The following is a 13,110-nucleotide window of genomic DNA, read 5'->3' as shown; positions in this document are numbered from 1 at the left end:
GGTGCGGAGAAAATGAGTACCTGTATCTTTCTTTCCGTGCGAGCTCTGATTTCCCCTTTTTATTCGGATGATCGTCCCCCCCCCCCCCCCCCCCTCCATGTAGCTCGGCGTCAACAAAATATTTTCGCATTCGGAGTAGAAAGTAGGTGATTGAAATTTCGTGAGAAGATCCAGCCGCAATGAGAAACGCTATTGTTTTAATGATGTCCACATCAAAATCTGTATCGTATCCGTGACTCTCTCTCCTCTGGTTCTCAATAATACAGAACGTGCTGCTTTCTTTGAACCTTTTAGAGGTACTCTGTTAATGGTATCTGGTAATGATCCCACACCGTGCATCAGTACTCCAAAACAGGACGGACAAGCGTAGTGTAGGCAGTCTCTTTAGTAGATCTGTTGCCTCTTCTAAGTGTACTGCCAAAAATCGCAGCCTTTGCTTCATCTTCCACCCAATATTTTCTATGTGTTCCTTCCAATTTAAGTTATTCGTAATTTTAACTCCTGGGTATTTATTTGAATTTACGACCTTTTGTTTTGATTGATTTATTGTGTAACCGAATTTTAACGAATTCCTTTTAGCACTCATGTGGATGACCTCATGCATTTCATTATTTAGGGTCAAACATCAATTTTCGCACCATATAGATATCTTCTCTAAATCGTTTTGCCATTCGTTTTGGTCTTATGATAACTTAACTAGACGATAAACGACAGGATCATCTCCAAACAACCTAAAACGGCTCCTCAGATTGTCTCCTAAATCGCTTATATAGATAAGAAAAAGCAGAGGGCCTATAACACTACCTTGGGGAACGCCAGAATTCACTTCTGGTTTACTCGATGACTTTCCGTCAATTACTACGAACTCCGACCTCTCTGACAGGAAATCACGAATTCAGTCGCATAACTGAAACAATACTCCATAAGCACGCAATTTGATTACAAGCAGCTTGTGAGGTACACTGTCAAAACACTTCTGCAAATCTAGAAATACGGAAGCACTTCGTGTGAGTAAAGATCTAGTTGTGTTTCACAAGAATGATGTTTTCTAAATCCGTGTTGACTGTGCGTCAATAGACCGTTCTCTGTGACGTAATTCATCATGTTCGAAGGTAATATTATGTTCCAAAATCGTGCTGTATATCTACGTTAATGATATGGGCCTGTAATACGAATTACTCCTAATATCTTTCTTGAATATTATCGTGACTTGTGCAACAGTCCAGTCTTTGAGTGCGGATCTTACGTCAAGCGAGCGGTTGTATATTATTGTTAAGATTGGAGCTATTGCTTCAGCATACTCTGAAAGGAACATAACTGGTACTAGTTTGGACCGGAAGATTTGCTCTTATTAAGTGATATAAGTTGCTTCACAACTCCGAGGATATCGATTTCTATGTTACTCTTGTTAGTAGCTATTCTTGATTCGAATTCTGGAATATTTACGTCGTCTTCTTTGGTGAAGGAATTTCGGAAGGCTATATTTAGTAACTTTGCTTTACCAGCACTGTCATCGATAGCATTTCCGTTGCTATCGCGCAGAGAAAGCATTTGTGTGTCTTGGCGGTAGCATACTTAACATGCGAACAGAATTTCGTTGGATTTTCTGCCAGGTTTCGAGACAAAGTTTGATTGTGGAAACTGTTGTAAACATCTCGCATTGAAGTCCTCGCTAAATTTCGTACTTCTGTAAAAGATCCTCAACCTTGTGGATTTTGCGTTCGTTTAAATTTGGCACGCTTTTCTCGTTGTTTCTGCAACAGTGTTGTGAACTATTTTGAGTACCAAGTCATTTGTTGTTATTTGGTATAAATCTCTCAATTGCTGTCGATACTATTTCTTTGAGTGCAAGCACATCTGGTCTACATTTACGTTGTTTACTTGGAGGGAGAGGAGGTTGTCTCTCAGGAAGCCGTCAAGGGAATTTTTATCTGCTATTTTGAATATGTACGTTTATAGTTTATTTTTGAAGGATATGGCAGGTACGGTATTCAGTCTCGCTACGACCACCTTCTGTTCACTAATCCTTCTATCTGCTTTGATGGTCTTTACTAGCTCAGGATTATTTGTTGCTAAGAAGTCAGTGTGTTTCCACAACCGCTTACTATTCGAATGGACTTACAAACTAATCGCTCGAAATAATTTCCAGAGAATGTGTTCAAGGCAATTTCAGTTGATATTTTAGGCATAGCTCCGGATTTAAACATGTATTTTCGTCAACACAGCGATGGTAAATTAAAGGCACCACCGACTATAATTGTATGAATCGGGCAAGTGTTTGAAATTAGATTCAAGATTTCTTTGAACCTTCCAGCAGTTCAATCATCTGAGTTGCAAAGTCGATATAAGGATCTAATTATTAACTTATTTCGGTTGCCAAGAATGACCTCTACCAATACTAACTCACAGAAACTATCTACTTCAGTTACTCTACAAGATAAATACTTCTAACAGCAACAAACACGCCACCGTCAACTGTGTTCAGCCTATTCTTTCTGAACACCGTTATGTCCTTCCCAAAAATTTCGGCTTCACTTATCTCCGGCTTTAGCCAGTTTTCAGTGCCTATAACGATTTAGCATCAGTACTTTCTATCAGCTCTTGGAACTCTGGTCCTTTCTCAACACAGCTACGACAATTTACAACTGTTATACCGCTGCTTCCTGGTAGATAACCCGTTGTCAGACGCAGTTATTCTGCATAAACGTTTTTTCATACCTATATCATGTACACAGCTGAGCAGTAATCGTAGGTTTTCTTACGTCGGGCAGCACTGCAGAGATATATGAGAAGATACTCACCTGCAGATGGAAAAAGATCTGCTGGATATTGCGTTGTGTAGCTTTCAAGGTTATGACAATGCCGCATAAATGTAGGCTTTTCATCGAGAGCACAACAACAAATATTCGAAAACTTAGTCCAAAAACTCTGTTCACTCCGTACACTAATCATTCCTTAGATCTTCGTGCAGTTCATGCGTCCTTATGTGATCTGTTTTGGAACTGTAGAAAAGTTATGTTATTTCTTTTCGTCTTCAACATGTACATGAGAATCACTTAGGAAATGAAAAAAAATAAAAAATAATGGCATAAGGTTTGAAATGAGTGATAATCGCTGGAATGCTGATCACAATGCAGTTTAAATCATAATAAAAAAACGTCGAAACCTTTGAAAGCATTCTGGAAGATATGCAAGATTAATGCAAGGCAAACCTTGATACTAGATATGCAGCAAGCATGATACTTACAGCTCTATGAGATTTTACCTTGTTCACCTACATCAACTTTTGGCACACGTTACTGGAGGAACTAAATTTAGTCCAACAATGTCTACAGTCTCCAAAAATGACTTTCAATTAAGGATTCGCTAAATTAATAGTCCCAGTTGAGATTTTAGTCACGGAACGAACTACAATTATACACAACGCTGTTACTTTTGGCGCTAAAAATGTAATGAAATGGACATTAACTTTGACCTATCGGGAAAGGAGGGCAAATAAAACAATACCGGGAGAACTAGCTCATGGCGTAAGATTATCGGACAGTAGACTAAGTAGTTCGTCGATCAGTGTTTGAATACGTAGATAGATCTATACAGTACAAAAACCGTAACAACGACAGACGGCCATGAAGGAAATCATGCAAATTTTCCAAACTTTCGGTAACAAAATTTGTTCTTGGAACTTCCGATGACGCTATAGCTGTAGCACTGGAGATTTCCGTGACTCGTTACCCAGTACAACACTAATGAACCAGTACTACATGACTATTTGTGTCTCAGTCGCATCATGCGAGAGAAATTTTTCTAAAGTGGATCTAATATAAAGTTATCTCCGCTCTACGTTGAATCAAGAACGACTAACCAGTCTGACCATTTATCGGCTGAAAGAAATGTTTGGAATGAAACTGATATCAATGAAGTTTTCGAGAATTACAGTGAAATAAAGGCACGAACATATGTACCATAATACAATTAACAATAACTAGTATTTCATACTAACAAGGAGAACTACCCAGTGGTGCGATCAATTTCGTTGAAACTATCTACGCAAAGATGTAGTTTAAGATCCGAGGTATCACACACTGCAGCCATTCACCCTGGTGGGCCCTCGTTTGCCAGTAACTGACGAAAGAAAATATCGGAATTTTGTGTGACACTTAATAACCTTAAAAAAATTTACGTTGTATGGTGTGATTGCGTGGTGTAACGCATAGAATAACAGCTCCATGTGCAGGATGTTGTCGGTTTGATTCTCGTCACATGTACAATTTTTTTATATTTTAAATCTTTATTGAAATTACGTTAACCATTATTTTTATTCAGTTAATTAGTTTAAACGTAATTTTTTATTTCTATTCCTTTGTCACTTCATTTTAATCACCGTATGAACTTTTTCATTTGTTTCATTTTTCCTTAGATCGCTCTTTTTTCAATTGGAATTTTTATGAATATGAATATAATTTTATTTATCTGTTATAATATTCAATTATTTGAATATTCCGATCTATTAGTTAAAAAACGAATAATCTATTTATATTTGTGCAGTGGTGCGAAAAATGTATTTCTGTTACCAGATGTCCAATTTCTTTTCCTTTTTTGCGTGTTAATCGTCATACAAGCATTTAAAACATAACCTAAATACCTATTGCACTACGGACAAAATAACGCAGATGAAAATGTAAGTGAAAGACGGGTTTATAAGTAAAACGAAATTCAAGCAAAATGGTTCTTCTGGCAACTTCCACCCCCCCCCCCCCCCCCACCACCCCCCACCCACCCACCCCCGGGAAAGCAGAGCTCAGGGCATATAGGGGTATTTACATGTCACCGGACGTTCAGCTCTCGTGTCTACTGAAGACGATGCTTGAACTTCTTCAGCCCCCAGTGCTGGCAGTAACGGTACGACTTCCTTTTGTAGTGCCGAGACAGTGGCGTCCGTGTCCAGTTGTGTGGAAGGTGACACTTCGTGTTCAGCGTATACATCCTCTTGGGTCGGTAACAAATGTTCAGATCTGACTCGTTCCAGCGATACCACTTAGGACTTCCCATTTTGGTCTATATGCATGGTATGTTCACACCGAGAGAGAACTCTGTAGGGCCCAGAATATGGGGGCTGCAGCGGCAACTTGACAGCGTCTGTCCTTAGCATTACGTGTGTACACGACAGTAAATCTTTGTGCACGAACGCAGTTACCGCCCCATGTCTCGAGACAGCGGACGGACGAAGTCTCCCGCACCGTTTGCAGTACATAAGGCAATTCGGTCTGTCGTGCCCCGGCTTGATCGGCGAAGAATTCTCCGAGCAGTCTTAATGGTTCACCATAAACCAATTCTGCAGTGGATCCTCCTAAATCTGCTTTTAATACTGTACGAAGGTCCAACAAAACCAGAGGCAAAGCTGACGAGCAAGAGGATGTACTCGCTGAACACGAAGTGCCACCTTCCACACTAATGGACGCGGACGACACTGTCTCGACACCACAAGCTGAAGTAGTACCGTCACTGCCAGCACTGAAGACTGAAGAAGCTCAAGCACCGTCTGCAGTACACACCAGAGCTTGAAGTCTGGAGAAATATAAATACCCCTACATTCCCGGAGGTCTCCTCTACCTTGGGAGGGGGGGGGGGGGGGGGGGAGGGGTTGCCAGAAGAACATCTGTGAACGCACAGTGAAACGCAACATTATTCTCTGGCGACGAGCCCACAGACAATCCGCTTTTTATTAGTATTCTTTGTATTAACTTAGATCTTTCAGTTGATTGGTGTTCGAGCTTTAGGAAATAGAAGGTTACTGCCTGACGTTGGTCTTATCGAATGTCATCAACATCTCTGGTGTCCACTGCAAAGGTCGTTTGCCGCTGGGTCCTTCCCGGCTGGTGCTGACGTCAAAGGTGCCTGGATGGCCGCCGCAATATGCAGATGTTGTCTGTAGAAATTAACTGCTCTAAGGAACCGGCGTAGTTGATAATAATCGACGGGGCGAGCCATCTCTTCGATAATGGCAATTTTATCTTGCAGTGGGCTGATGCCGGCTGTTGACAATGAGTATCCCAAGAATGGCACCTGACGTCGTCGAAGCAAACACTTTCATTCATCGACCGAAATACCATATGCATCAATGCGTTGGTAAACAGTCTTCAGATGCAATTCGTGCAACTTCTCGGACGCCTATAAGACCAGGATATCATCGAGATATGCTAAGCAGTACGATAAACAGTACTTCGTCGACAAACCGTTGCCAAGTTTGTGTCGCATTTTTCAAACCAAACGGAATACGGAGGTTTCGAATAAGCTGTATGGTGTCGTGACAGCCCGTCTTCGGTATATCAGCAGGCGCTACCTGCTTCCTGGCAATCAATGACACTAGAAATGGTCGCGCCTGCCAGCGTTTGCGTAAAATCTCTGATATGTGGTATCGGATAGCGATAGGAGTAGTATAGGTATTGAGTGCCCGGTAGTCTCCACATGATGTCCAGGTCCCGTCTTTCTTCTCTACTAGATGAAGTGGTGATGACCAAGGGCTGTCGCCGGCCGCGGTGGCCGAGCGGTGGTTCTAGGCGCTTCAGTCCGGAACCGCGTGACTGCTACGGTCGCATGTTCGAATCCTGCCTCAGGCATGGATGTGTGTGATGTCCTTAGGTTAGTTAGGTTTAAGTAGTTCTAAGTTCTAGGGGACTGATGCCTAAGATGTTAAGTCCCATAGTGCTCAGAGCCATTTGAACCATTTGAACCAAGGGCTGTCGGATCTACGGACGACTCCCGAGCGCAAGAGTTTTTCGAATACTGCCTTCGCTGAGGCAAAACGATCAGGAGCTAACTGGCGTGGGTGCTAAGATACTGGTTGACCGAGTGTAAACCTGATGTGATGGGACGTGTTGTGCTTAACTGTCTGTGCACATGGCACGGATTCACAATTTTCTACGTGTGGCGTCAATCCCTGTCTGTCATCGAACATGGGCAGAGAACCTTGTCCTCAGGTGCCTTTAATGCACTGCTTACCTCGACAGATGCTCGACGAGCCAACATCTACTTCAGCTGCATAATGAAACAAGAAATCCGGCTCCTGGAGTAGTCGGGCAGTAACCTTTTATTTCCTTAAGCTCGAACACCAATCAACTGAAAAATCTAAGTCAATACAAAGAATACTAACAAAATCCGAAGAGTCAAGCAGACTGTCAGTGCGCCCATCGCCACAGAATAATGCTTCGTTTCACTGTACATTCGCAGATGTTCTTCTGGCGACTCCCACCGATATAATGGACGGAATAGTCTGGACGAAAATGCGGAGGGATCCTGAGATTAAGGAGACCAAGTCATGTTAGTTGAGGCTGAACATTTGCCTTTCTTTCAGCTGGAGGAAACTGTATCAAAGTATCCCACAATAAATAATTACCAGAGCGTGCTGAAAGTATTTCCTCCGAATTTTGTATTCTTATCTCAGTATCGGTTGTGGTTTTACATGTCATGCACTTTACTATGTCGGCTTCGCCTCTTCGAGGACGCAAGTCGCAAACCTCCGACGCTAGACGGCTTCAAATGGCAACGTGTAACATGGCTGTGTGTAACATAACTACGCCACTGCGCGAGAAACAGCGTGCTATAATCGAGTTTCAAATTCGAAGAGTTCGTCCACACGTGGAGAACCCTCTCCTTCAGAATGACAAAGATAGACCACTCGCGAGGGCGGCGACATCTGCAACAATCTGACGCCTTGAATGTGCTGGATTGCAAATCTGCCTTCTTCATTGATAACACACACACGTTACGCCGAACAAACTGAAAATTTACTTTCAGTAGCTAACTTTATTGAAAACTGTCTTATTAGTTGATCAATAAAAAATCCCTAATTAAGTGACTTCGAGCTAAAGTCTTCACTTTTTTATGTAGTTGATATGACTGAACAGGGCCTTGAAGACCGCTCTCTCTTTTGTAGGTCTATTTCACTCCACATGACGCTTCCTGCTACAATCATACGCTATTTCATTTCTACGCGAAAGGCATCTATTTGCTTTATACAAGTTTTGGAACAAAGGTACTAACCTGGAGTCTATTCTTTCCCGTTCCGAAATAGCCCAGACGCGGCCATGTTGGATCTAAATTTTTCCTTGTATGTCTAAGACACTGAGACTCGAGACAGAGGAAGCTAATTAGCTCAAAACTGTCCTCAGCTGATCTAACTTCATCCACAAGGAAATACTTACGCAAATACAGATTTAGTAATGTTATGAATCTGTTCACCATTTACTCTGCGTTGCAAGAGCTGAAGCCTCATATAGTTTCGTGAATCTCCCTCTGCTGTTATTCATCAACTTCTTTGCATCTATAACTCACTTGACGTTTAGTCGTCATCAACAATTCTTTCTTTCGCTTACGCCATAGTCCTGCAGCGAACGCAGGGTCGGCGTGGTTACAACGCATTTGGCAATGCTAGCTGAGGGATGGCCGGATGCCCTTCCTGCCGCCACCTCGCACCCTCCAGGACGGAATCAGTGTACTGCATCTAGTGTAAAGCGTGAAATAGTGCGGACATGTTGCAAATGTCTGCGACGCGTGTAACTGCGGCGGAACTTGGGGACCAGCCTGGTGTTCACCTAGCAGGATGTGGAAAACCGCCTAAAAACCACATCCAGGCTGGCCGGCACACCGGCCCTCGTCGTTAATCTGCCGGGAGGATTCGACCCGGGGCCGGCGCGCCTACCCGAGTCCAGGAAGCAGCGCGTTAGCGCTCTCGGCTACCCTGGCGGGTCTAGTCGTCATCAACAATAAATAATATTAAAAACGTCTACATCTATCAAAATCTATGTGATTACTCTGCTATTCACAATAAAGTGCCTGGTAGAGGATTAAATGAACCACATTCAAGCTTTCTCTGTACCGTTCCACTCTCGAACGGTGCGCGGAATAAACGGGCACTGGTACTAAAAAGATTCTGTTGTAGCCGGTATAAGGGCAGGGGCGGGCCCCATGCGCCTCCCCCCACCCCTCCCTCATGTGTGTTTGCATAAGCTCCGGTAGTGGCGATCACCTAGAACTGTGCTGATGAGCCATAGGAGGGTGAGGTCGCGTAAAATTCCACAGGGAAACATGCAGTAGGTTCAGCGGTTGACGGAGAGAAGAGGCAGTGCGGATACTCACGCCGAGGGCGATGTTGGCGCTGGTGATGGCCGCCACCGCCGCCGCCACCAGCAGCCTCAGCAGCGCTGCGGGTCCCATGCTGGGCGCCACTGGACGATCACCCTCTACCTCGCCTCTCTAGCTCCGCCTCTCTACCCCTACCACCACCCCGATCTCTGCTCTGTCCTGCGCTGCCGTGGTCGCGATTCTGCGACCCAGCGCCGTCTGTCGTCCCTGGCTGTCCTGCTCTTTTGTAAACGCGCCGCCACACGTCACAAAGCACTCCCTCTCCACTGCGCGCTTGTTCACCGCCGATACCATCTCTCCGCCATCCCTCGTCCACCATACCTGTGCCAGCCGGTCCTCCTGGTCTTCCTGTTTTGCAGCACCTGTCAGCTGTAGGAGCATAATTCGCCGTACGAAGTCAGCATCGTTTGCTAGCGATGTGGCGTTCCCCATTTCATTTCCCGACGATCTTCTCTACTTTATTTTTCTAATTTGGGAAGTCGGGCTCGGCGACTACTCTACCTTGGCAGGTCAGATGAATACTTGGACTCCAAAAGCCTTACTACCGACACACGAGCCTGTCAAACTGAAATTGCGGCATCGCACTGTTCCTCTAGGAAGAATTTTTCCTTTTTTTGGTTAGGATTCCAATTTACCAGGTGTAGAAGTATGAAAGCGGAATTTGGACTCCAAAAGCATTACTATCGACACACGAGCCTGTCAAACTGAAATTACGGCATCGCACTGTTCCTTTAGGAAGAATCTTTCCTTTTCTGATTAGGATTCCAATTTTCCAGGTGCAGAAGTATGAAACCGGAATTTGGTTGCAATAATTATACGTCTGTTGTTTGAAACTGATAAACAATATTTTATTCAAAATAATCACCACCGCTATTTATAAGTTTCTCCCACTTCTCCGGCAGGCTATGAATGTCACGCCAAAAACACAGTTATTTTTTTCAAGCGAACCACTCGGCGAGCTGTTTTCGTACACTTTCATACTGTAATGCCACTTCATCGGACGAAAAATGAAAATAAAAAATTAGCTCCAAAATTCCCAAAGATTTCCCCAAAACAAGTCCCAAATTCCATGACAAATGAACAAGCGAACACTATTATTAGGATATTAACCAGTAATTGAATCAGGAATTTAATACTTAGTAATTTATTAACATACGAGAGAAAGATAGGATTCCAGTAAAATCAAACTCAAAATTCAAAATCATAGTAAATCGCATAATCATTATAATTAAAATTCGCAAAGTAGAACCAACGTTCCCAAAGAATACTCCTTGTGAGTACACTCTGAGATTCGTGGGTAATGGCTAAGGATAATTCAATCCATTGTCACTACGTTACGAGAGTTAGCCGAAGCAGGTCATACTTTGCAATGCTCGTATATGTAGGCGCAATTACATTGTTTTTTTCAGAATTGATTATTGCGATCTACTATGACGCAGTGAAACGATACTTTCACTTCAGAAATTACGTTATTTAGAATTCAGATAGAGGACTTGCATATATTAGACAGAAGTGACTTTTAATTAGATAACCTGAAGTTTACACTATTTAGGAAGTGAACACAGATAGACAATTTCATTCGTAATAACTAATGGATTATGGAACTTGGCGATAGTTTTGAAGCATGTAATTTATAATTCCCCCCAACACCTGGGAAAGTTTCTTCCTCACGGCTCCGTTAGGAAGTGACTAATATTGTGTAATAAACCAGCATATCGTGTCAATTCACGCATTTATTATTCAAGTTTTACAATATTATTTATAGAGATAACGTGCTGCGATATTATTTGACTGAAGCGCTCGGTGCTTATATAGAAACTCCTTGTCGTTAGGAATTAGTAACACTGTTACGACTGATTATAGATTTGAGATTACAACCGGTCTATAGGGAATTTGGTGTCGCTGGAACTAATTTGAACTTATCATTAACATTTAAATAGCAACTGATAAACCATCGATTATAAAAGATTTAATTACATTTGGTGAAGTAAATATCTGGCACAATTCGCGAGTTCAGTTCATCAATGCTCTGTTTGTAACGTCGATACCGATACATAAGAAAGAACAATCTCATTTCTCTACCGCTGAGTGTTAGCCAAGACCGAAGATCCGAAGGGCGTTACAATACGAATTGAAGGGTGTTTCAGCGAGAGCGTGTCCCAGTGATGCAAACAGATGATAATCGGACGGAGGCAAGTCTGGAGAATAAGCTGCATGCCCTAATATTTCACAACTGAACGCCTTAATCGTTTACCAGGCCCGTTTTGCTATGTGTGATGGAATGTTATCATGGTACAATATGACTGTGTGTTGCCTTTTTCCATATTCCGGTCGTTTTTCACGTAATGCTCGATCATTTGCTGTTGGTAGCGATCAGTGTTAACAGTCTCACCAGGTTTTAGCAGCTCATTATAGATGACACCCTTCTGTTCCCACCGAACGGAAAGCATTGTTTTCTTTCCAAAGCGATTTGGTCTTGCAGTGAACGCCGATGGTTTGCCTGGATTCGCCCATGATTTACGACGCTTAGGATTCTCAAAATATATCCATTTCTCATCACCTGTCACTATTCGATGGAGGAACGACTTTCTGTTGTATCTGGCGTGCAGCATTTCACAAGAGGTCTTTCGATTTGCTTTCTGTCTTTCATTCAGTTTACAATGTAACTTTTAATCCGTCTTGATTGCAAAATGTTTAGTCATATGACCGGTTTCGGTGACGCAGCATGTGAAAGTTGCTGTATTTGGACGGGTTACTACTGTAACCGAAATATCAGATCTGAAGATGGTTCTAGAGGAACCGAAACCGGTCATACGAGTAAACATTTTGCAATCAAGACGGATTAAAAGTTACATTGTCAAATCTCTAATTGCGGCTATCCTATCATATATTATGTCTGTTTTTGCAAAATTTCATTCAGTTCATGCAGAACCCATTTTCCCAGTTCCTGTAGCTTTCCCGTAGCTTCCAGCCGAAAAGAAACGGCTTTCGGCGTCACATTCAATTGTTCCGCGAGTTCCTGTTGAGTTTGAGTATCATCTTCACCCAATAAGACCAGCAATTCGCTGTCTTCGAAGTCTTTAGGTCTTTTCCCACCCTCGTCGTTTCTCACGTCAAAATCACCACTTTTGAATTTTTAGGACCATTCGAAGCACAGTGTTTTCCCAATAGTATGTTCGCCGAAAGCTTCGAGAAGCATTCGATGCGATTCTGCAGCAGTTTCCTTCAAATGACAACAGAAAACCAACGTTGTCCTCAAATCTTATTTCGCAGGCACAAAACTCGACACGTTTATGGGTTTGAAACAGATACCGATGTATGCAACTTAGGTTACTGCCTGTTGACATTGGTCGTCAGCCGTTACAGGAAGCAGATGGCGCTGCAGACGCGGTCTCACGGGTCCTACATTGACGACTAGCATCATCTATAGGGAAATTCCTGTTTCATACTTCCACACCTGGTAAAAAAAAGGCGTCCTGGTATGAAAAGAAATGGCAGACCAGACGTTGTTGTCAGACGGTATGGCGAACGACAGGCAGGCTGGTACCCCACCGCTGCCCAGGGCGCTGTTGGGGCTTAGTTCGAAGCAGTCAATGATATTCCAGGCCCAAAACGTGTCTGGAGACGCCCAGGACAATAGTGGGATACCAACTTGACTGTAGGCCACCATATGGCCCGCGAACCAGGAGTGATGGTCTGTAGTGCCTTTTCATATCATAGCAGGACCCTTTGGCTGTCATTCGTGGAACACTTGCAGCACAGCGGTATGTCTACGATATTCTAAGCCCTGTTTTGGTGCCCTTCATGGCAAGCCATCCCAGCCTTACATTTCAGCAAGATAATGTCCGCCCACACATGGAGAGAGTTTCTACTTCTTGTCTTCGTGCTTGCCAAATCTTACCTTGGCTACCAAGGTCGCCGGTTCTCTCCCCAATTGAGAAAGTTTGGAACATTATGGGCAAAGCCCTC

The 13,110-nt window shown here is 43.1% G+C and overlaps 1 protein-coding gene across 1 annotated transcript in view; it reads right to left on the bottom strand.

Moving 5' to 3' along the window:
- The window catches only part of LOC124593942, a 142,007-nt gene extending 132,794 nt beyond the window's left edge, over positions 1 to 9,213 (bottom strand). Inside the window, exon 1 of the mRNA XM_047132292.1 lies at positions 9,132 to 9,213. Coding sequence (XP_046988248.1) covers positions 9,132 to 9,213 — 82 coding nt within the window. The remainder of the gene's footprint in view (positions 1 to 9,131) is intronic.
- Positions 9,214 to 13,110: the final 3,897 nt, after the last annotated feature.

The sequence above is a fragment of the Schistocerca americana genome, chromosome 2 (genome assembly GCF_021461395.2).
Source record: "Schistocerca americana isolate TAMUIC-IGC-003095 chromosome 2, iqSchAmer2.1, whole genome shotgun sequence".
Classification (NCBI taxonomy): domain Eukaryota; kingdom Metazoa; phylum Arthropoda; class Insecta; order Orthoptera; family Acrididae; genus Schistocerca; species Schistocerca americana.
This window is presented reverse-complemented; position numbering and strand designations above follow the sequence as displayed.